Consider the following 22887-nt stretch of genomic DNA (forward strand, 5'->3'; position numbering starts at 1 on the left):
TATTATCAGTTTTTTATTTGTGGTTACCATTAGATTTTATATAACATCTTCTGCATATAGCAGTCTCTATTAAGTTGGTGGTCACTTAAGTTTGGACCCATTCTTTACTCCTCTCCCCTCTACCCAACACTTTAGGTATATGGTGTCATACTTTACGTCCTTTTATTTTGTGAGTCCCTGGATTAATTTTAAAGATATAGTTATTTTTACTGCTTTTGTGCTTCCTACTTTTCTTACTCCAACTTATGGTCTTTCCTTTCCACCAAGGTGTCACCTTTAACGTTTCTTGTAGGGCAGGTTTAGTGGTAATGATTTCCTTGTTTTGTTTGTTTGGGATGCTCTTTATCTCTTCTTTTATTCTGAGTGGTAGCCTTGCTGGATAGAGTATTCTTGGTTGTAGATTTTTTCCTTTCAGCACTTTGAATATATCATGCCACTTTCTTCTGGCCTGCAAAGTTTCTGCTGCAAAATCAGCTGATAGTTTTATGGGGTTTCCTTTGTGTGTAACTGTTTTTTTTCTCTTGCTGCTTTAAAATTTTTTCTCTTTTTCACTACTTTTTGCCATTTAATTACTATGTGTCTTAGTGTGGACCTCCTTGGGTTGATTTTATTGGGGGCTTTTCGTGCCTCCTGGACCTGGGTTTCTCTTTCCTTCCCCAGATTAGGGAGGTTTTTAGCTATGATTTCTTCAAATACATTTTCTGTCCCCCCTTTCCTCTCTTCTCCATCTCGGATCCCTACAATGTGAATGTCATTACACTTAATGGTGTCACTGAGTTCCCTTAATCTATTTTAATTTATTATTATTATTTTTCTCTCTCCTGTTCAGCTTGATTGCTTTCCATTACTCTGTCCTCCAGGTCACTGCTCTATTCTTCCACTTCCTCTAATATACTATTAATTCCATCTAGTGTATTTTTAATTTCAGTTATTGAGTTCTTTATCTCTGATTGATTCTTTTTTATGTTTTCTATCTCTTTGTTGAGGGACTCACTGGGGTCCTCCACTCTTTTCTCAAGTCCAGAGTATCTTTATGACCATTCCTTTATTATTATTTTTTAAAGATTTATTGATTTATTTTGAGAGAGACAGAGAGAGCATGTGCATGGGGCAGGGGGGAGAGGGGTGAGGCAGAAGGAAAGAAATCTCAAGTGGACTCCCGCTGAGCACAGAGACTGACATGGGGCTCAATCCCATGACCCTGAGATCATGACTGGAGCTGAAATCAAAAGTTCGTACTCAACCAACTGAGTCACCCAGGTGCTCCATTATGATCATTACTTTAAATTCTCTATCAGACATATTATCTCCATTTTGTTTAGCTCTCTTGCTGTGCTGTTGTCCTGTTCTTTCACTTGGGACATATTCCTCTGTCTCCTCATTTTGTCTAATTCTCTGTGTCTGTTTCTATGTGTTAGGAAAGTCAGCTACATCTTCTTCTATTCCAAGTAGGAGACTTATGAAGAAGAGGTTTTGTAGTGCCCTGCAGTATAATGTTCCCTGTTCACCAGAACCTGGCACTTCCGGGGTGTCTCCTATGTGTGTTGTGTGCACCCTACTATTGTGGCTGAGTCATGTCTGCCTCCAGTCCAATCATCTACAATGGCTCTCTCTGCCTGTTGTGGGCAGGATTTGGTACCTATGTTGTTACTAGGTCTGTCTGGGGTTGCCATGGGCTTGCGTTAAGTCAGACCATGTATTTGCAAGAACCGTGGTAGCATTGAACTGCAGGGTGCTCTTTTTAGGTGTTGTCCCCTGAAAACTTTCATTGGTGGGTGGGACTTGCAGTCAGACCAGATGTCTGCTGTTGGATTGGTGTGTGTGGTTATCTTCCCCTCTCTCCAGGGCAAGAGTCACTTTGGATTGGTGCTGGCCCTTGTTGAGGCTGCTTGCACCCTGCCAGGCTTGTGGCACTGCTTTGGATGATCTCCCGCCAAAGGTGTGTTGGAGGAGGTGTGTCTTCAGGAGAACGTGGTGCAGGATGCACAGCCCCAGCAAGGTCTGTGCTGGTCCACTGCAGGAGGATGACCTGCAGCTGCCTGGGAAAACTCCTGCTGAGGCCAGCTGGGATGGAGGGGGTACATCCATAGGAGAATGTGGGGGTGAGATGCACTGTTAGCAAACTAGGTGGGGAGTGTTCTCAAGGGGCTGGCTCCTGCAGGTGTCCGTGTATCTAGGCTGGGAGGGTAGGGGTGCGAAATGCACCCGCCGACTCTTTTGTTTCTGGAGAAGTCTCCCAAAGATCCCTGCCCCTCCAGCACACACTCTGAGATTAGTAAATAAATCTCCTTCTCATAGACCCTAGGTGTTTTTTAAACTGCTACTTCTATGCTGTATCTCAAGGGCTGTTTGTTATGCTGTCTTTTTAAGAGCAGGGGCTCAATTTCCTATCACCCTCTGGCTCTCTCAGAGCTGAGCCACTGCTTTTTTAAAGTTCCAGGTGTTAAGCTCCACTGATTGTAAGAACTCACAAAGTTAAGCCTCTCTGGTTTTCAGAGCCAAATGATATGGGCATTTGTCTCTGCAGAGGGGATCCCCTGTGCCTGGGGTGGGTCTGCTCCTCTCTCCTCCCTGCACCTGTGGCATCCCACCCTCCCACAGACAGTATTACAGGTCAGTTTGGCCCCTGACTGGGTCTCCATCCTTCCTACCCTCCTCAGTGTGGCTTCTTCTCTACATTTAGCTGTGGTGAGTCTGCTCTACCAGTCTTTGGGTCATTTTCTGGTTTATTTACTCTGATGTGGGTGATATCTAGGTGTATCCATGGGACGAGGTGAGCCCAGGATCGTCCTACTCTTCCATCTTCCCCAGAAGTCTCTCAACTCTCTTTCTCTGCTTGTTAATGTTCAGGGTGTCCTTGCATATATTAAACATTGACTTCTAGTTAGTTTTAGACAGAGTAAATGCCCTATCTTAATTCATCATCTATCTTCAATGAGATTCGGTGTCCTTCACTGACTAGTCATAGCTTTGATGTAATTAAGCCCAACACATCTCTCCACTTTAAGCTTGTGGGCTTTGAGTCTTATTTTAAAACATATGCTTCATCTCAAGTCAAAGTCATAGTCCTACATGTTTTTAATGAGCTTTATCATTTTAACTTTTCACATTGACAGTTGTAATTCCTCTGGAGTGTTGTTAGGTAAGATCCAACTTCATCTTTCTTCATCGGTTTCCCCCCATTACAACAGAGATCCCCTTTCCCAGAGCTTGCTGGAGCATGTGCTACAACTCCTCACGTGCGGGCATCAGGTTAGCTCTCCAATGCATGACTGGTCTATTTTCCTCTTTTTATGTCAGTGCCACAGTTTCTGTAATTACAGCTTTGAAATATATCTAACTCTCTGGTAGGTCATATCTGCCCCCAGCCTGACTCTCCCATTTGCTCTTCTTTCTCAGACCTGTCATAGAATTCATGGACTCTTATCCTTCAATATCAATTTTAGAATCAGACTGTCAAGGTCCTGAAAAAAAAAAAATCCACCTGGCATTTTATTTGGAATTGCTTGAACTTTAGAGATTAATGTAAGGAGGACCGACCCTGTAATCTTTTAAAATAGTTTTTACTCTCTATTGAAGAGACGAGAGCATGTTTATAAAACATATATGGAGAATAAAGAATAACATAACCAACACCCAGACACTCCCTCCCAAGCCTATGAAATAGTGCTGCATTACCAGAAACTCCGAACCTTCCACGTGTGATAATCCCTGAGTTTCAAGATGAGCAGGCTCTAATTATGCTCTTGTTTTTTTCTGCTGGCTGGCATTTGCTCATGGTATCTCAACTTCCTGTGTGTGGGGTGATGTTTTAAAGAGGGAGGAAATGTTCTTGGGTGTTCTCTGTGAGAATCCTCTGGGTACATGACTAACCCAGGACCACTTTGAATGGCATCCTTGGCTTGGGTTTTTGGAACCACCCGCATAGTATGAATTCGAATCGCAAGTTCACATGAGGGTAGGTGCTCCCAGTTTCTCCTCCCTCAGGGGGCGTGGTCTTTTTTGGAGGTGTAACTTTTTGCAGGAGGTTTTGTCTTAGGCTCTCCTGCTTGTGCAGGCCTGGGTCTTGCCTTTTATCTCCCACGCCGATGAAGGACACTGTGAAAACGGAAGCTCAGTTTCGCCAGATTTGACAAATAGCCTTGGGACCAAAGCCATGTGGGCTTTGCTGACCTCCCTGGGTTTTGGACTCTGAGGAGTCTTTATTTTCTTGCCGGCTCATCTGTGCATTTAAAATGAGAGGTTTTTAACCTCACACATATTTAGTTATCTACAGCAAGGTCAGGCAGTGTATCTGGTCCTCCATAGTGCAGAAAGCCAAGGGCTGAGCATTGGCATTTTTATGTTGTTTTCAGTTGCCTCACTTAAGAACCAAAATATCTCTTTACCTTGATGTAAGTCTTCATTTAATTCTTAGGTATAGTTTTATTATTTTCTTCCTTAAGTGTCTCATGCACTCTTCATTAGATTATGTTCTTTAAATCTTGGTTTGAATTACATTTACTATATATAGGTATGTATATAAATATAGAGAGAGAGCTATTTTTCTGATTTATAAAACTTTTCAACAATTACAGAAGAGTACAGAGGAAGCTTAAAAAAATCATAAACCCACCTTCAGGAGACATAACAGCTATGACTTTTTGATGCATGCTGTTATAAACATTATTCTTATACATGCACCTGCTTTGCACAAAAAGAGGGGGCTGGTTTGCATTGCAAATAGTTACTCTGCAAGCAGTAGTGTAGGAAAGAAGGTGGTCAAGGGAGGCCCACCAGGATTTAAGGGAGGACAGAGGTGGGGACTGGGGGGTTCTGGTCAGAGAGTTAGCAGGAGAATGAAGAGAGAGGCCAGTGTGATCCTGAGCTGGGGCCCAAGGGCAGAGCTTCCCAAGTCCCGGAGCAGGTTCCTAGCCATGCCTCCTTTTCAGGGGCAGCATAAGCCTAAGGCAGCTCTTGCTAAGGATCTGGCTCGAGAAGGTGTGAATTTCTGCAAAGCCTGCAGTGAGGCCCTGCCTCCCTCATGCCTCCCCTCCTCCCCTCCACAGGATAACTCTGGCAGCTCCCTCGTCTGCCAGGTGAACAACTCCTGGATTCAGATGGGGGTGGTGAGCTGGAGCCTGAGCTGCAACCAGCACCGCTTCCCAGGCATCTACACCAGCACCTCCTACTTCACCCACTGGATTAAGAGGCAGATCACGGACATGAGGTTCATCAGTAGGGCTGGCCCTGCTTTCCTGAGCCCAGTCACCCTCACTGGCTACATTCTGCTGGTGTCCTTGGGTTCCCTGTGGCTCCTGTGAGCGGTGTTTCTGGGGCAGGCACTCCCAGAGGCCGCTGCTTCCCCCCTGTCTGCCCTCAGGAGCTGTGCAGACCCAGGGAGCGCATGACATCAGGACAGAGCACCCTTGGGGGAGGGTCCCAGAGCCACTGGTTTTTTAAGTTGTTCAATGAAGATGCTCTTGAGTTTTGCGCCACAAGAGTCATCTTTCTTCTTGACCGTGGTCAGAACCCTTCAGAGCCTCCCCAGCCCCAGGAGGCCTGTCTGTCCTCTCAAGGGGAGCCTTCCCTGAGGGCCTTCCCTGTACCACTGCTTGCCACGTTTCCCGCTCTGGGCTGCAGTTTCCTCTTCTGCCAAATACCAGGTGGGACTCTGTGACCTCTAGTCCCTGCTTAATCATCTCAGCACCCCAGCAACCCCAGTCCCCATGGCCCTCCCCTGGGTCTCTGACCAGCAGTCCCCTCAGGCCTTCCTAAGAGAACCTGTCCTCTTCCCAAGAAACTCAATGACCGGACTTACATTTATGGACATCGTTCAAGAACCCGTGAACCTCTCCCAACCCTTCAGATCCCCCTAAGGGTCTACAGAACCTGACCAGTTCTTCTTCCTTCCCTGGCAGATATGGATGATGATGGGGGGAGAAAAAGGGGCCAAGGCAGAGTGCTTGCTGGCATGAATCGTGGGAGGTGACGACCCCCTGAGCTTCCGAGCTGCCTCAGCGACCTCCATCAGACTCAGGAAGGCAAAGCCAGGCTAGCCCAGGGGAGCCAGAGCCCTGCCTTCTGAGTGGAGGTAGCCTGGGGGCGGCTCAGACCTGGGGGTCCTCCGGTTCAGAGCCCTTGTCCTTTGGGTGCCACAAAGGTAGTGGGTATGATTTGCTGTCTTTGAAGAGATTGGAGTGCTGAATGGCCAGCCTGAGTGTCTCCCAAGACAGCAGGTCCCGGCAAAAGTTAGAGTGTCCTGACTTGATTTCACGTTCACCTAGAATTTCCCAACAGCTTTGAACCAAAACTGCTCATAGGATCTCCCACACTCCTTATTAAATGTGTTATCTGTCAACTGAGCCATCAAAATGTTCCCCCAATTCCAACATACCTTAAAGTGGACTTCTGCTCCCAGAAGGGTCGGCTGGCTACTACCATCACTCTTCATCTGTGACTAGGAACCTCACCAACACAGTTTTCCCAAGCAGATAGACCTGTCAGAGAAGAGCCTTTGCTGAATGGAGGTGGGGCGGGGGAGGGGCTTACAATTACACAATCTTCTTGGGTCAATTTCAGTGCCCTGGGGCAAAGCCCCACTGTAGTTACCAGGCTGGGGGTGGGGTGGGGGGAGGTGGGCCACTTGGGAATCCTGGAGGCCAGCCCCAGGGGTTGGGTCCCATCTCACCACGGGAAGGATGAAAGCACGAACCCAGCCTGAGGGCAGGGGGCTGCAGGAGCGAGGCGGTACAGGAACTGGCTGCGCTAGCCTGAGGGTCCCCAGGAAGTGCCTGGCCACGCGCAGTGAGCGAGACCGAGGGGCCAAGGAGGCAGAGGCTTGGTGGTGCGGGCAGAAGGGAGGCCACGTCTGTGGGGGCGCCGGTGGGCGGCCACGGGGAGCGCCACCGCGGGTGGCCACTGGGGGGCGCCCGCACTCCCCACACTGCGGACGCCGGCGCGGGCAGCCGATGGGGGGCGCCGTCGCCAGAGGAGCACCCCGGCGCCGTCGCTGCTACTCTGGAATGGAGCCCCGGTACAGGACGCCGGCCCGCAGGCAGGGCCCCCCGGGCCCCGGGGCGGCTGCCCTTCCGCTGCTGCTGCTGCTGGTGTCGCCGAGGCCCGCGGGTGAGCCCCGCCGCGCCCCCCACCCCCGTGCCCTCGCCGGGCCTGGTCTGACCCCCTCGCCGGGCCTCGTGTGACCCTCTCTGCGTCCTTCCGCAGGCTGCCTGGCGAGCCAAGCGCCAGGGACACCGTCTGCGCCCGCTTCCGTCGACCCTGGCGTGCCCTGTGCCCCCAGTGTCACCTGTCCCTCAGACGAGCCTCGCCTCCCCCGCCAGGCCCCCACGGACCCGTCGCAGCGCACGACCCTCCAGACCCAGACCGTGTCTGTTTCTAACGGCGACATCCGCTTTCTCAGTGAGTACGACGGACTCCCTGGGGGAGGAGGGTGCGGGAGCAAGCCCTGGGGACGGAGGCGGTCGCAGGAGGAAGGGGCAGGGGGGAGTGAGAAGGGAGGTTCCTTTTACAAGGCTTTACGGAGCATCTGCTGTGGGCCGGGCCTCCCGTCCCCGTGAGGTGGGAAGGAACGAGAGTCGGAGGAGCCTGCGGTGGGCTGCATGTTCCCGCCGCCCTGAACTGACCCAGGCTCCCAGCCAACGACTTAGGGGATCTGCAGCACAGCTTTCAGGGAGCCTCCCCGCGGGCGTCTCCGGGCACCCCCACGCGACCTTCTCATGTTGAACGAAGACCTCCCGAATTACTTCTTATCCTGGAACTCAGTGCACACAACTAAGTGGCCCCCGAAAGCCTCTCACACACGACCGAGTGCGTGCAGACACCCCCTCTCCCATATCAGACTTGACACAGGCTGGTGCTGGCCCACGCACGCTGATCGCCCAATCCCCTATCCACCCCCTGGAAAACACTGGGGGCTGGGCTGCTGTGAGGTTGGACACGTGCATCTTCAGTTTGAGAACTTTTTCAACGTGCCTGCACCCAGAGACACTCCCACCAGCCGGGAGTGAGCAGTCTGGGCCCGGAACCCTCACCAATACTTGGGGTCGGGGCCCCTGAATTTTGCCTGGCAGGTGGTGTGGAGCGGAGCCTGGCTCTGCTGCAAGTCTCCCCTGGGGACCCTGCAGCTTTGGTGTTGGCCCGCTGCAGGGCTGTCGTCCTCGGGATGTATCTGTTCACGCCCACGGCCCGTTTTTCTCTTGGGTAGTCTCACTGAATCACAGGACGGTTCCCAGAGGAGGGAGAGGGGTCTGCCTTGGCCGAAGTACAGGGGGGCCAGATGCAAACACGGATGAGTTTTTGAAGGATCTGGTCAGAGCTCGGGGGGCCACTGTTGTACCAGGCTGGTGGCTGGGAATGCTCTGGGTCCCCGGGGCTGTGGGAGCAGGGAGAAGGATACCTGGGGAGCGCTGAGGCCCTTTGGAGGCTGCAGACCTCAGTCTTCATGTGGAAAAAGAGAAATCCCAGTGGGAAAAGAGAATCGCTGCATGAGTGCGGGCCACAGCTGGAGAGGCAGGAGGTGGGGCTGAGGGGAGGGGAGAGAAGGCACCTTGGGATGGGGCTGCAAGGTCCCGTCCTGCATCAAGCTCTCACCTTCCTCCTCAGCCTGCGGCTCCTCGCACGAGCAGGACCCCACGCTCAGGGACCCAGACGCCATGGCTCGGCGGTGGCCATGGATGGTCAGCGTGCGGGCCAACGGCACACATGTCTGCGCAGGCACCCTCATTGCCTCCCGGTGGGTGCTGACGGCGGCCCATTGCCTGATCCAGTGAGTCGGGGCCTAGGTGGGCGGGTGGAAAGGTGTCCGGAGCCACGGGGCCCGGTCATCCTGCCCGCTGGTCCTTCAGCAGCAGCCGTGCCCTCTGCAGGGCGCTGTGGTCCCAGCCCCACCCTGGCTTCAGCTCTCCACAGGTGGAGGCTGAGTCCTGCTGATTCCTCCCCGGAGGGAGGGCTGGGCGCTTTCTCCCCTCCCCTGGCTCCCCAGTCCTCGGCAGTCATGCTACAGATAGGCCATGGGGGCTGGGAAGCCACTGGCCAGGCCTCCGTCCTCCTAGCCACAGAAAGGAGGTCCTAATTCTTCCATCCCATACCCTTTGCTTCACTTATTCATTCCTTCCTTCCTTCCACCCACAGCCATTGACCCTCCTTGAGGCCAGGCCCTGGCCTGGGCCCTAGGGGTAGAGAGGGGACAGACACATCACTTCCCTTGGGTTGCTGGGGAAGATAGATGGGAAGACAGGTGCTCACAGGGGAGTCCGGGCAGCGTGAGGACCAAAGAGAGGGCATGCCCATGTGCCGGGGCCAGGGCAGTGGCCTGAGGGCAGCATCTGTGGAAGAGCCTGCTCCAAGCCTAAGGGCCGACCCGGAGACCCTGAGGGGCATGCTGGGAAAGGAGGCTGGAGGGCGAGGCCGTGGCTGATTGATTGTGCCCGGCCTCTGCCACTTCCAGGGCCTGGCACGGGGTGCCAGACAGAGTCCAGAGTCTGGAACCAGAGAAAACTGGGTCCATATCCCAGCTCTGCCACTTCCTAGCTGTGCAGCCTTGAGTTGTTGGCTGGGCTTCTCTGAGCCTCGGGTTTTCTCTCCGTAAAGTACAGGGTTGTTGTAAAGGTGGGACCACACAGGGTGTGTGCAGGGCCCTGTTCACATCTGCTGGGAGAGAGAGGCTTGGGGTGGGGGCTGGGGGGGGCTTGAAGCAGGGGGTTGGCCTGCTGGGATTGACCCAGAGTGCAGTAGTGGGGTGGAGGCGGGGGTGGGGTGCCTGGAGCTGATGACAGACTCCCCTCGTTGTCCCCCTAGGCATAACTTTACCTATTCAGTGCGGGTGGGGAGCCCAAGGATTGACCAGATATCTCCGACTACCTCCGACGTCCCAGCATACCAGGTTATCTTGAACAAACGGTACCGGTCCCATCGGTACTGGTCCTGGGTGGGCCGGGCCCATGACATTGCCCTCCTCAAGCTCGTGTGGCCACTCAAGTACAACAAGTATGTCTGGCCCATCTGCCTGCCCGGCTTGGACTACGAGGTGAAGGACGGCTCCCTGTGCACTGTAACAGGCTGGGGACTCCCCAGGTTTGACGGTGAGTCCGAGCCTCCCCAGACCGGGGGGGGCGGTGTGTGGGGGAGAGGACCCGGGTGCAGGCCGGGGTCTCCGTGGACAGCTGTTTCTGAAACGTCTTCCTGGCGGGCTCTCGTCTCCTTCCCCTTGGGGGTCTTGGCAGTGAGTGCATTGTGGCCATTCAGGCCTGAGGCGTCCCAGATTGCCCATGAGACCTCAGCCCCAGGCCAGGACCTATAAACAGGACTTCCTTGAAGGCAGAGGGGCACAGAGTAATATCTTGCTATGTGCACGCAATCCCAGGATGTCCAGGATTTGAAGCAGAGCATCTTGCAGTGGGAGGAGCAGGGTTGTGTGACTGTAAAAAGTTCCCCCAAAGACCCCCCATGGTTGGCTAAGGGCAGTCTGCACCCCGAGTTTGGGAGCCCCCTGCCCCCAGTGGACCTCAAGCCCTTTACCATCTCCAGGGATGGAGCAAAGCCCAAAGAGCAGGAGTGTCATCCCAGGTCCATCCAGGGAGCATTTCCTTATGAGTTTTAGGAAGACCCGGTCCATTCAGGGAGCCCCTCTTTTTCACAAGACAGGTGTTCTTCCCTTTGACTTCACGGAGTCATCTTGCCTAAAAGCAGCCCACAGCGGCTCCAGCCTGGGGGTGGGGGTGGCTGTTTGTCTTTCTTGTCATGGCCCATCTGGGGAGTGGCTGGGGATGGTTGGAAGACTGTCCCCTGGGGGCTCCAGCTAGAGACAGAGTCACACTGGAGAGAGAGAGGAGGGGAGCGGGGGAGGGAGGGGAGGACTTAGTGCCTGGGGCCCACAGAGGGGGGGTCTGGGCTGGCTAGGGTGGAAGAGGCCTTTGGGGAAGGCTTGAGTGAAGGACGGATTTGGACCTGAGAGGGGCTGGGCAGGCCTTCGAGATGGAAGAGCAGAAGCCAAGCTGCTGAGGTAGGAACAGACTCCGTGGGCTGGACTCTGTTAGGGGTGAGACCAGGCCCAGCGAGGCCAGGCTGAGGGCAGCCTGCTCCAAAATCTCTAGGAGGGACTCTTCAGAGGCTGGAGGAGCGGGCCAGGAGCAGCGAGGACAGCCACCGGGCTGGCAGCAGTGAGACCGCCAAGCCTGAACTGTGGGGGGGACCTGTCCCTGCAGGCGTGTGGCCCCAGTTCCGGACCATTCAGGAGAAGGGTGTCACCATCCTGAGCAGCAAGGAGTGTGACAAGTTATACCACAAGGTCTCCAAAGTCCCCTCTCTGGTTCGGGTGGTGGACTCCCGGATGGTCTGTGCGGAGGACTTGGACAGGGAGAACTTCTGCTACGTGAGCACCTCCCTCCTTGCTCCCTCACCTCCAGGGCCGCCTGGAGAGGTGCTGGGGCGCAGGGCAGCCGGGCTCAGAGGGGAGGGGAAGACGGAGGGAGAGATGGGAGAGGAAGATCGGAGAGGAGAGAGAAGGGGGGTCGGTGGGAAGAAGGGGGGTGGGGGCCTGGCATGAGCGAGGGGAGGTGAACCCCTCTGAGGGAGGTCTCCTGCATCTGGACCTCGAGGGCACCTCTCAGCTTGGTGGCCCCCTGGGTTGCGGGGCGTGCTGTGGGAGAGAGGTGGTGTGAGCCGGGGCACGTCTCCCTCCGGCCACCCCCGGCCCCCCTGACCCTTTTTGTTCCACACCCCTCCTCACAGGAGATAAGTGGGGAGCCCTTGGCCTGTCCTGTGGACACCACGTGGTACCTGGTGGGACTTGTGAGCTGGGGCCCAGGCTGCCGGAAGAGCGAGGCCCCGCCCATCTACCTGCAGGTCACCTCCTACCAGCACTGGATCTGGGAACGCATCAGTGGGCAGGCCCTGCCAGCCCCATCCAGGGCCCTGCTCCTGGTGCTACCGCTGCCCCTCGGCCTCCTTGCTGCCCTCTGACAGCCTCGTGCTGTCCCCCGGGGGGGCCATCCTCACCCTCTGTGCCCAGAATGCTGCAGGTGTAGCTCTCCCCACCCGGCAGGGCAGGGCAGAGATGAGGTGCTCAATTAAATGCTTCTCTTCTCCAAGCTGCCTCCTTCCTGGGCCTGCTTGAGTGGGAGGTGAGCCAGCCAGATGGGGGTGGGAGGGGGGACTCCAGACTGTTCTCTCCTGAAAGGTGCAGAGCTGCCGGGTCTGCCTCCGTCTATAGGTTTGGGGTGGCTCCCACAGAAAGTAGAGGGAGAGTATAGGGATGATACTGGGGTCTAGAATGTACTATCCAGGCTGAAGCTGGGCTGCCGGGACGCAGTATGAGGCTGGGGTAAAGGTGCGGCTCTGTCTGGGCGGGGGAGGGGAGCGTGTTTGCTGTGATTCTCTAGGGGGAGTCAGGCTCTCCTGGCCAGCGGCTGGAGCACAACCTGTCACTGCCCTGAAGCCCTGTAGTGCACTTGACCTTCCAGCCCCGCGCCCTGCCTAGAGCCTGGGGCAGGTGCCCACCGGGCTCAGATGTTACCCGTCCGCGGCCGTGCCTGTCCCTGAAAGACCAGTAGAGGCCCCAGGTCAGAGGCCAGGGGGCAGGGCAGATGCAGCCCAGGTCTGGACTTGCCCCAGGCTTCTCTGTTGGACCTCAGGACGCCCCTGCCCCTCTGGGCTTCTGTTGCCTGGGCCACACAGGAAGACTCTGGCCTGTATGCATTGTATGACCTTGGCCGCAACCTTAACCTTCGGCGGGAGAAACCCGCGGGCCGGACCGTGAGGGCAGAGTCAGGGTTCTGCGCCCTCACAGCACCTGTGTCTGCCCGGATTCCTCTCCTTGTATCATAGTCATCCAGCTCTGGGGCAGGATCCGCACTGGACCCCTCTTGTGTCCCCAGCACGGGGCTCAGGCCGTGGAAGGCCTACTGCAGGCCACAAAGTGGCGGGGAGGGGAGGGGACAGGGGGCGGCTTCCTCCCGCGGTCTCGATGCCCAGCTGGCTGCCACCTCTCCCTTCAGCTCATCCCAGTTCAGGCTGGGGGAACAGTCGGGGAGGGAGCTTCTGCTTGGCCAGCGCCCCTGTCATGGCGGCATCACCCTCCACGTACATGCTCCAGGGACAGGGCATCCTGAGGGGTCGTCTGAGTGGAAGGCACTCAGCTTTATTTACACATCTCGGCAGGCCGCGGGGCAGCTCCCCCAGCTCAGGAACCCTGGCGTTTCCAGGCCCAGATGTGCGCGCCTCGGCGGGGGTTTGCCACCCTCCCGAAATGCCTCTGCCGTCAGTCTCCGGGTGGTGTTTGGGCCTTCCCCCTCCGGTCAGCAGTGACTCTCTGAGGTGCGAGACGCTTGAGGTGGTAAAAGAGGAGGCTGTGTGCAGCTCTCCTCATCGGGTGGAAGTCTGCTTGCTGCCTCAGCCCCCGAGTGCCCTCTGCCGTGACCCCCTGGGGCCCTGACGGACCGCCACCACCTGGGAAGGACTTCCGGCACAGCCCAACGCTCCCCTTGGCTTCTCCAGGGCTCCCTGGATCCCCGAGATGGGGCCCCGCTACCCCCTTTCTTCCCTTCTCCCTTCGGCCTGCTGGCCTCAGCCTTCTGCACCCCTGACTCACCCCTGCAGCCCCAGCCCCCAACCCCCAGGCCTCGTGCTCAGCCTCCCAGGAGCCTCAGCTCCAGGGCAGCGGCCTGGCCCATGGTATCCGCTGGGCTGGAGTCCCCCTGCCTCCAGGCGGGCGCTCTATTCACCTCTCGGGCCAGGACCCCTGCTGGGCCTGGAGGAGCTCCCTGGCCGCCAGGGCTGCTCCCTGGAGAAGTCTGAGAGCCTCCCCTAGTGACCCTCTTCTTCCTCGTGGCCAGCCTGGCTGTGGCCTCACACCCCAGCCCCTTCAGTTTGGCCATTTCCTTCCAAGAGGCAGGCCACGTCCCGTCATGCCCTGTACAGCCACTGCTGTTCCTGGCAGGAGGGACCGAGGCGTGTCTGGGTGGGTGCGGGGCCACTCCACTCCAGATCTGCAGAGGGACAGTGGCCCAAGACCGCCTTTGCTGGATAGCCATGTGCGTGAGGTGAAAGGAGCAGAGTCCAGGCTGGGAGGCGGGACGCCAGGTGCAGTCTGTCCCTGCCCCCGATGGGCTGTCACACTGGGGCTTCAGCAGCCCCCCTTGGAGCCAAGAAGAGGGTGTTCTGCAACCTCTATGGTCCATGGATGAGCTGGGAGTCTAAGATGCCTGGACCCCAGCCAGGACTTGAGCCCCAGGGCTAGCCAGCACCAGCTGCCACCTCCAGGAAGCCCTCCTCATTTCTCTCCTTTCTTCTTCTTGGCCTCATTCTTCTCATCCTCCTCTACCTTGATGGCCACTGTGTCCACACTGTCCTTCTTCTTCTTCTTCTTATCCTCTGTGGGGTGGAGGAGAGGCGGGTGGCAGGAGTGAGGCCAGGGGTCCTAGGGCCCACACCGGAGCCCCCCACACCCAGCCCTTTGCTTCTTCCTTTCCAAACCTCTCCCACCTGCAGAAGAGCTCCTTGTGTTACGTGCCCCACTCGGGCCTGTTTCTGCGCTCTGGTCTCCAGGGACCAGAACCTAAACACCAGGGGAGGGGAGGAGCAGGGCCACTCTCGGTGGCAGGACTGAGGAAGTGGCTGGCTCAGCTGGGACAGGTGGTGGTGGTGGTGGGGGGGGCTGGCCCCCCCCACCCCGGCCTGCTCACCTCCAGGGATCTCCGTGAGCTCGTTGAGTTGGGGGACCGTCTCCAGTTTGTCCGTGTACATCTTGGCTGCCTTCCGCTGCAGGTAGCGGGCTTCAATCTCCTTCCGGGTCCGGGGCACGCGGCAGTTGAAGACGCAGCACAGAGTGATGACTGTAGCGGGGACAGAGCAGGCTTGGCCGAGGCTGGAGATCAGACACCCCAGGAACGGTCCCCACATTTCAGACCTGCCCTCACCTGCCTACATGGGTCTCACCCAGGAGTCTCTGGCAGGAGGCTCTGCGTTTGGACGAGACCCCTGTGGGCTCTGGGGTTCTTTCCAAGATCTCTCTCCTGAGCGGGGCCGACTTTGGGCAGGCACACAGGGGCCAGCTCTCAGAGGGGCCTGGCGCTGGGCTTTATGTGCTGCAGTCGCTGTTCTTAACAATTTCTGAACAAGGGGGTCTCCTACTTTCATTGTGCAGTGGCCCGTAAGTCCTGCCTCTGGTCTCGCTTTCTGACTAGATCGAGGCCCCTGGAGGGCAGGGCAGAGGCCTGCACTGGTGACTCGAGCTACAACCTCCCCGGGGCTGTCCTGTGTTCCCACCCAGGCCTCTCGGCTCCTACTGCTTCCTCCCCAGGCTCCTGGGAGGACCTCAGACACCCGAGGACGTGGCCGCGTCCTCCTCAACCTTGCTGAGGACAAGCCTGGGCTTCTCCCGGCCGTGAGGGCCCACCCGAGGGCACAGAGCCTGCCCTGGGGCGTTCACCCCAGACAGTTATCCCAGGGGCGGTTTTCTGCTGAAGGCAGCTGTGCCCACGCGAGCTGGGCCAGGGAATGGAGCTGGCCTGTCTAGTGATGGGCAGGACAGGGCAGGGCTGCCAGGACCCAGCTGGACTGAGTTTATTTTTCTAAGACTCCACAGTCTGACCACCTTGGCCCCAGCCTCAGGGGAGGGGACGGGGCTGCTTCCTATTATAAATCGGATGACAAGACATAACTTCCTGGCAGACTCCTGGGGGCAGGATGGCCAAGCAGGACAAACAAGGCCTATTTTAGGGAAGATGGATCAGACCAATGTAGCCGGGGCTGGGGCACCCTTGGGGGTCAACATGTGCAACCCCTTCAGCCAAATCTTGTGGCCCCACTAAGTCTCACCCAGGTTCACAGAATGAAAAAAAAAAAAAAGAATGAATGAATGCATGAGATGGTCTCAAAGCCTTTGCTCCTGAGGACAGAACTGGACTCCCGAATGGATGGATGGGGGAGCTGCCAGCAATCAGGACCTCTGGGGGCTGCACGAGACCCCAGCAGTAGGTCTGACTGTACAGTGCTGTCCAGGGGCAAACAGCGAGCTTTTCTTATCCAAAGAGCTGGGTTCTAGTCTTCTCCAGGCCCCGGTGTGTATGCCTACGGGCCCCGATCCTGCTGGCTTGGGTCACCTCTTCCAGCCACCCTCCGGGCATGTCCTCTCACCGTGCTTACTCAGGCTCACCACAGAGGCTAGTCCCAGGCCCCAAGGGGCCTGGGCTTCCAAGGGAGCTCAGCTCTTGGCACCTGGAGCAGGGCTCAGACGCCGCCTCTCGCTCCAGGCCTGCCCCACCCAGCCTGGCCGGGTCACTTCTTATCAAAGAAGGGAAAAAAACAATGTGTGTTGGATGGAGTTCCAGGGCCCAGACAGGGGCTTGGAATGTGAGTCCCCAGGCTGGAGGGACCTCCAGAGGCGCCCCCATCCAAGCCCAGCCCCTCTGCACAAGGTTCTGGGATGACACGCCCCAGACAGCAACGCCACCGAGGCCCAAGCCAACTGGGAGGTAGGAAAGACGCTTCGTCCCCAGGAGATGGGGCTGTACCATCCCTACTCCTAGGGCCCTGCACTGAAGGTAACGAGTGGTGACCAGCTGCTCAGAGGCCTTTGGGACTCTCCTTTACTCTTTTCTAGAAAATAAGAGCTGGTCTGTGTGCTTTATGTCCAAGCGCCTCTTTGGGTCTGACACTGCAACCTGCTTGTGTGGCCCTAGGCCCCTCCACTGTCTGGGGCCGAGCAGAGCCCGGAGAGGCCAGTGTGTATTTAGAGGCCCCTTGGCATCCTCACTCCTGCTCCCTGGAGTGCCCCAGAGTGGCTCCCTGGACCCGCACCCTACACTGCTCCTGCAGGCAGATGCCTCCCTGAACCCTGCCTCTTGGTGCTGGGGTGCAGGGCGGTGGGGGGGGGGGCAGGTGGGTCCACGTCTCCTCCCTGGACACCTGGGCTGGGGCTACAGCCACAACCAGCTGTCCGTAGGGCCTCCGCTGAGAGGCCTGACTAGTTCTTGCCTTGGTCAAGAATGAAATGCAGCCTCTTGCTCAGATTCTGCTCCCACCCCAGCCATGAAGAAATGGTGATGGTGGGGTGTGGATATTTTCCCCCAAGGAGGGCCTCCCTGGTGTCAGGAGAAGCACATGCCCATCAGATGTCCTTGTCTCCCTTGGAGTCCTTACATGTGGGTGGGTCCTCCGCTGGGGTGCTGCCCTCCAGGGGACCTCATCCTGGGACAGCTCCAGCTAGAACTTAAATGCCATTTTCGCTGCCCTGAACTGGGGTGCACGCAGTGAAAATCCTGTAGGGGTTATCTGAGCCCTTGTGCGGGGTCCATTTCCTCCCACCTCTGCCTACACCGTCCCGTCTGCCTTTTCCAGCTGCCCACCTGGCAAAACTGCACTCATCCTCTCACTGATGTGTGGAAGAGGACCCTTCTCTAAGAAGCTTGTGCGGGCAGAGAGGGTCTTCTTTCCCTTCCTCGCTGCGTCTCCCCGCATCCTTTGGCGTGTGGGAACCTTCATCAGACTCTACACTGTACCCTGGCAGCCTCCCCCATCCATTGGCATTTCTCTGCCCCCCTTTCTCCAACTGCAGACCCCTAATCTGGAAGGGCTGAAGGAGCATGCCAAACCCATTTCTGTTGTGAGTTTGCATCCAGCAACTCCCAGTCCCAGGAGAGGAAGGGGTCTCCTGCTTTTAATTGAGGGGGGTGTGAGTCATTCCAGGGGAACAGGAGTTGACAAGACACAGTTTGCAGCCTGGGAGCCACATCTGCTGGGCGTCTGGGGAGCCTCTAGGCTGAGCTGTGGCCAAGGATGGCCTTGCTGGGGCCTCTGGGTGTGGGCCCTTTAAGCAGGGCAAACTGCAGGAAAAGCATCAGGAGGCCAGCGATAGGGGAAAATGACACGTCCTCATCCTGGTTCAGTGGAGTCCCCTGTAATTATCGTAATTGCCATGTGGCTGTGTCCCAGTTGGGCAGAATACTTCAGGTCACCACCAGCCTGTCAGCCCTCCACAGGGACTTTGTGTAGATCAGGAGGTGCCAGAAACCACAGCGGGCCTCCTGCGGGCGACTGGGCTGCTTGCACTGCCCGGAATTGTTGCTCTGAGCCCCTGGGGGTGGTGCTGCGGGGGTGGGGGGAGGGCAGGGGGTGCTGTGCTCCTGCAGCTGCATTGGCGGGGGGAGGGCAGGGAGCAGCTACTCACTGATGGACAACACGAAGAGCGAGAAGATGCCCACCACGTGCCAGAGGCGCATGTCCCAGAACACCACCGTCTCCTTGGTCAGCGGGGGCGGCTTGGGCTTGGGCGGGGCCGTGCTGGGCTGCAGGTCGGGAGAGAGGGAAGTGAAGCCAGGCAGAGGCCAGAGGCTGGGGCTGGGCCGAGAGAGAGGCCCAGGTTTCAGCAAGGTCTCAGTCCAAGCATTCCAGAATCTCCTAGAATCAAGTGTCTTAGATAGTCACAGCCAACGCCCTAGATCCTGGGAGGTTCCAGGTTTAGAGCAAGAGAAGAAAGCAGAGCCCCAGAACCGTGGAGCCTGGGGATTCTCGGGGACACCAGGGCCTGAAGGGGCAAAGGTGGATGGCTTGTCCCAATCAGGTTCAGGTCCCCTTCGGGCAGCCTGCTAGTCTCCCCTCCTGCTCCAGTCCTGGGCCCCACAGGCTGAGGGGGTCTCAGGACCAAGGCCAGAGACAAGGGGAGGCCGGTACTCTCCTTGGGGGATTTTGCTCCCAAGCATCCTCAGTGTGGGTGGGGTGTGGAGCTGGACTCAGGGCCCGCGGCTCTGCTGCCTGGCCAGGACCCCCACCGGGTGACCTCAACAGTTGCCTATCCTGCCAGAGTCACCTCTTCTGACCAGAGGCTAGGCCGGAGTCCTCCCAGGACAGGACGGGATAAATCGTCTGCAATGCAGCAGCGACACCTAGAGGCCAAATGTTGTAAGCGTGACTGGAACAAGCCTGAGCAGAGCACAGTGGGCCACCTCCCACCTTCCCAGTGGACGCCACCATGCCATGGGAGTCTAGGGGACATGGCCCTACCCTGGGGGACTGAGGGAACAAGGCCCTGCCCTGGTGGGTCTGGGCGGGACCAGTCCCTAGCCTGAGGGGCTGAGAGGGATAGGACCCTATCCTCACCAAGTTTGACTGAGGGAGGGGGGGTGGTGGTGGTTAATGCTCAGAGGGAGAGGACCCTGGGGCATCTGTGGGATTCACTGTCTCCTGATTAACTGAATAAGGGCAGACCTGCAGTCTCTTCTGGCTCTCTGGGAAGGAAAGGCAACTCACACCTCAACCATCCATCCAGTCTTTCCCCTGGTCCATGAGCATGGATTGGGCACCTACCACAGGTCAGGTGCTTCCTCACTCAAGAACACCGCCCTTCAGCATGTCCCAGGTAATCTGTGTGCTTGGGATTGGTACATGATTCCCCAGCTCTTTTCTCTTCACCAGGGTAAACTGGGGTGGGCGACTTCTTACCTCTAGGCCTCCATTTCTCCGTCTGTAAATTGAGTGGGGTGGTTCCGGGGCTCTCTGGGAAGCTCTCTCTACCTAATCAGAGTGGTAACATTGACGAGAAGATACCCCTCCTCAGCATCATCCCAGGGGCCTGGATCCACTTGCAGGGTCAGACGTATGTATGTGGGGTCAAGGAACACGTGTGTGGGGTCAGGCACCTCTGTGGGTTCAGAGCGCATGTGTGTGGAGTTGGGGCACATATTTGTGGGTACAGAGCACACGTGTGGTTGGTGTATGCCTGTGTGGTTAGACTTATGTCTGTAGAGTCAGGGCCAGGGTCTGGGCAGTGGCGGGGTTCCCGATCTTAAGGCTCAGTGTTTTTGGTCCGGCTGGGCTGTATGGCTGGAAGACTCTGAGGTCCAGAGGAGGGATCTCAGATTTTGAGCCCAGGCAGCTGTGAGCCCACTTCTGACACCTTCTCGTTCTAGCCTTGTTTCAGGGGGAACTGAGCTTATAATCGCACCTTGATAGGGATCTTGGGTAGAGGGTAACAGGTAAGAGTCGGGCATCTCTGTGGTGGGCACTGCTGGAGGTCTAAACTCTAAAGCTTGGGAGCCCCGGCCTCCATCAGCTGGAGAATGATGCCTGTAGGGGCTGTCGTGGGTGGTGCTGTGGACTCCAGCGCTACCCATCTTTCTAGTGCTTCCCTGGATCCCCTGGGCTCAGCCAGGCCCTTGCTCAGGCTGTAGGCAGATAGCAGGCAGATGGACTCCAAATGCAATTTCCCTTGATGGGCAGGGAGAAGATGTGTTCCTGGGGGCTGAAGGGAAGAATCCTTGGCTCAGAACTGACATGACCCCCACCCTCAGCCTTCTCCTGCACCCAGGCCAGCTCAGTTTCTGCACCCGAGGCCTCAGGACAGCCAGTAAGGGGCTCATGTACACTTTGTGGGGCTCAAGCCAGCCTGGCTCCCCTTACAGGGACACTGGAGCTGACATCTGACTCCAGCCCAGCCTTTTGATCACACCCCCTGGTCAGCAGCACAGACAGGCTTAGTATCGGGGTACAGCACTCTGTCTTGTTGTCCCTCGGACCCTCAGGTTCAGGGCTGTGTCCTCTTAGGTCCTCAGGATAAGACTCTGTCCTCCCTCTCCCATCCTGTCCCCTGGCACCTGCCCCTGAGGGCTCTCCTGGGCGCCTTGCTGTCCCTTGCTCTTCTGTCTCTCTGCCCTCTCTGCCCTGGCCTACAAAGGCTCTGAACCCTGCTCCTCCCTGGCCCTGCCTCTTGGGCCTTCTCCCTCTGGTCTCTTGCTCCAGAATTCTGGTTCTGGTCTGCTTCTTTGGCTCCCCTTCACAGCTCAGCAGGAATGGGGGACAGAGGGGACAAGGAGGCTGCAATGGCCCCCACTCTTCTCCTCCCAGCCCTTCCTGTCCCCAGCCAAGCTCCTGGCCAACTACCCCAGCCACCCTCCTTACCTCTTGCTGGGCTATCTCAGCAGCTCCCCCAGCTCTCCCAACTACATGCCCTCTTCCAATTTATCCTCCTCCTTCCACACCAAGACTCATCCACGACTCTTCCCCTGCTCAGATACCTTGGCTGGCTCTCCATTATCACCAGGACCAAGTAAGACCCCTGAGCCCTGGGTCCTGCCCTGCCGGCACCTCCCCTCCAGGGCCAAGTGCCCCACAAGGAGCTGAACTCAACACATGGCTGCTCTATAAAGGGTCTCCTGACCCCACCCTCCAGCTTGGCAAGTCCTCACCTCCTTCTTAAGGCTATGTCTCCCCCATCAGGCAGGGGAGCCTGAAGGATCTCTGGAAGCAGAAGCTATTTCCTCCAGCCGACCCTAAGACCAGGGACTAGATCTCCCCTATCAGACTAGAGTTCACTGAAACCAAGGACTATACCTCCCCCACCTCTCCCTGGCCCCCATTAGACAAAAGGTAAGGGCTGAGCAAAGCTGTATCCCCAGACTGGGAATCCTTATGATCAGGGTGAGTCTCCCCCACCAGACTAATGATCCTGAAATCTGGGGCTGTGCCCTCCCATCAGACCAGGGAACCTAAGGTTGGGGGCTGAGTCTCCCCCACAGCCTGGGAGCGCTGGGGGCAGGGCCGTGTCACCCCAGGAATCCAGGTCTGCTGGGGCACTTGGAAGGGGAAAATCCAGCTCCCTGTCGGAAGGGCGTCCCCTAAGCCTCCGGCCGGCTGGCCACAGCCTCCCTGACCCCTCCGCGCCGCCCCGCCTCACCTCCACCAGCTGCCCGGCGACCCTGGCGAGGCAGAGCCCCAGCGCGGCGCCGCCCAGCGCCCAGAGGGGCCCCGCCATCTCCGCGCCCGCAGCTCCGCGCCCGCGGCCGCAGGTGGGGGGACCCGGCCGCGCGGGGCCGGGCACGGGTGGCCCGGTGACTGCCCCGCCAGCCGGCGCTCTAGGTGGCGATCTGGTCGCAGGCCGCGAGTGGGCATCATTTATTCATCGTCGGTGTCCGGTTCCAGTGCCGCCCGCCCCCACCTCCCGGCGGGTGGAGGGCCCGCCCCCTTGCCGGGGAATCAGAGTCCCGATCCCCCTTCCCCCAACCCGACAGCCGGGCCGAGGGGTGGGAGTGGATGGGAGGGGGAAGACGGGCTGGGGGCGGGTCCTTGCACAACAGGTCCCACCCCCCCCCCACCCCGGCCCCACTCGGGCCTCAGTTTCTCCATCTGGGGCAAGGGGAGGGGCTTGCATCTGCTGATCTAGGAGGCCCTTCCCAGTCTGACGTTCTGAATTTGAAAAACCCTACTGGACCCAGGCTGGTGGCGGTAGTTGGGGGGGGGAGGGGGTTGGCAGGCAGGTTGCTATAGGGACAGGCGCTCAGGGATGTCCTGGGCTTTCTGGGCTGGCTTTCTGCCCAGAAACGGCTCTGGTCACTCTGGACACCAGAGCTAGAGCGGGGGATGGGACCAGGGGATGGTATGGTCAGAGTCTCTAGTTGCGGGCACTATGGAAGGTTCCTGAAGAAGCCAACATCTGCTGCCCCATGGGACGGGGAAGGCTCCACCTGGAGAGCCTGGAGGACCATTTTCTGACTCTGGCTGACCCAGAGCCTCTGCCCCAGTCTGAGCCCCAATTGTCACTCCAGTCTGAGCCATGATCCTGACCTCACACTGAACCTGGCCCACATGTACTCTGGTCCTCACCCCAGGATGAGCGTTGACAACCCAGGGATGGAGGGAGGGAGGATCGAGGAGCTGTGGAGACCAGGAAGGCTCTGGAGGAGGAGGAGGGAGGTCTGGGGTGGGGAGACTTCTCTGGTCCATCCTTCCTCCTCTCCCCTTTCCTCCCTCCCTCCTTTTCTTCCTTCCTTCCTTCCTTCCTTCCTTCCTTCCTGCCTTCCTGCCTTCCTGCCTTCCTGCCTTCCTGCCTTCCTGCCTTCCCCTCTCTCCCTCCTTCCATTGTTATTTATCTCCTGCCTGCTGAGTGCTGGAGAAGCAGCC

The 22887-nt window shown here is 57.6% G+C and overlaps 3 protein-coding genes across 5 annotated transcripts in view; 2 read left to right on the plus strand and 1 right to left on the minus strand.

Annotated features, from left to right (window-relative positions):
- The window catches only part of LOC118005222 (putative serine protease 46), a 29171-nt gene extending 23675 nt beyond the window's left edge, over positions 1–5496 (plus strand). For all 3 annotated transcript variants that reach the window (XM_034997039.1, XM_034997040.1, XM_034997038.1), the window contains one exon: positions 5049–5496. In XM_034997039.1, the coding sequence (XP_034852930.1) occupies positions 5049–5303 (255 nt within the window). In that variant the 3' untranslated portion in view covers positions 5304–5496. The remainder of the gene's footprint in view (positions 1–5048) is intronic.
- Positions 5497–6641: 1145 nt separating this feature from the next.
- Positions 6642–12086, plus strand: LOC118004994 (probable threonine protease PRSS50). Its single transcript, XM_034996627.1, has 6 exons — positions 6642–7107; positions 7204–7398; positions 8602–8764; positions 9796–10079; positions 11202–11368; positions 11728–12086. The coding sequence occupies exons 1-6, from the start codon at positions 6681–6683 to the stop codon at positions 11956–11958; spliced, it is 1467 nt and encodes a 488-aa protein (XP_034852518.1). The 5' UTR covers positions 6642–6680; the 3' UTR covers positions 11959–12086.
- Positions 12087–12978: 892 nt separating this feature from the next.
- On the minus strand, positions 12979–21864 carry TMIE (transmembrane inner ear). Its single transcript, XM_034998658.1, has 4 exons — positions 21665–21864; positions 18164–18281; positions 14679–14828; positions 12979–14367 (listed from the first exon to the last, which is right to left on the minus strand). The coding sequence occupies exons 1-4, from the start codon at positions 21740–21742 to the stop codon at positions 14267–14269; spliced, it is 447 nt and encodes a 148-aa protein (XP_034854549.1). The 5' UTR covers positions 21743–21864; the 3' UTR covers positions 12979–14266.
- Between the last annotated feature and the right edge of the window lie 1023 nt (positions 21865–22887).

This window comes from Mirounga leonina, unplaced genomic scaffold, assembly GCF_011800145.1.
Source record: "Mirounga leonina isolate KUSES-001 unplaced genomic scaffold, KU_Mleo_1.0 Mir_94, whole genome shotgun sequence".
NCBI classification, from domain to species: domain Eukaryota; kingdom Metazoa; phylum Chordata; class Mammalia; order Carnivora; family Phocidae; genus Mirounga; species Mirounga leonina.

Excerpts from the sequence above, each read along its gene's own strand:
- LOC118004994 (XM_034996627.1), top strand. The coding sequence starts at position 6,681 with ATGAAAGCACGAACCCAGCCTGAGGGCAGGGGGCTGCAGGAGCGAGGC. Across the intron at positions 7,108-7,203 it reads GGTGTCGCCGAGGCCCGCGG|GCTGCCTGGCGAGCCAAGCG; the intron begins GTGAGCCCCGCC and ends GTCCTTCCGCAG. Across the intron at positions 7,399-8,601 it reads CGGCGACATCCGCTTTCTCA|CCTGCGGCTCCTCGCACGAG; the intron begins GTGAGTACGACG and ends CTTCCTCCTCAG.
- TMIE (XM_034998658.1), bottom strand. The coding sequence starts at position 21,742 with ATGGCGGGGCCCCTCTGGGCGCTGGGCGGCGCCGCGCTGGGGCTCTGC. Across the intron at positions 18,282-21,664 it reads TCGCCGGGCAGCTGGTGGAG|CCCAGCACGGCCCCGCCCAA; the intron begins GTGAGGCGGGGC and ends CCCGACCTGCAG. Across the intron at positions 14,829-18,163 it reads GCTCTTCGTGTTGTCCATCA|TCATCACTCTGTGCTGCGTC; the intron begins GTGAGTAGCTGC and ends TCCCCGCTACAG.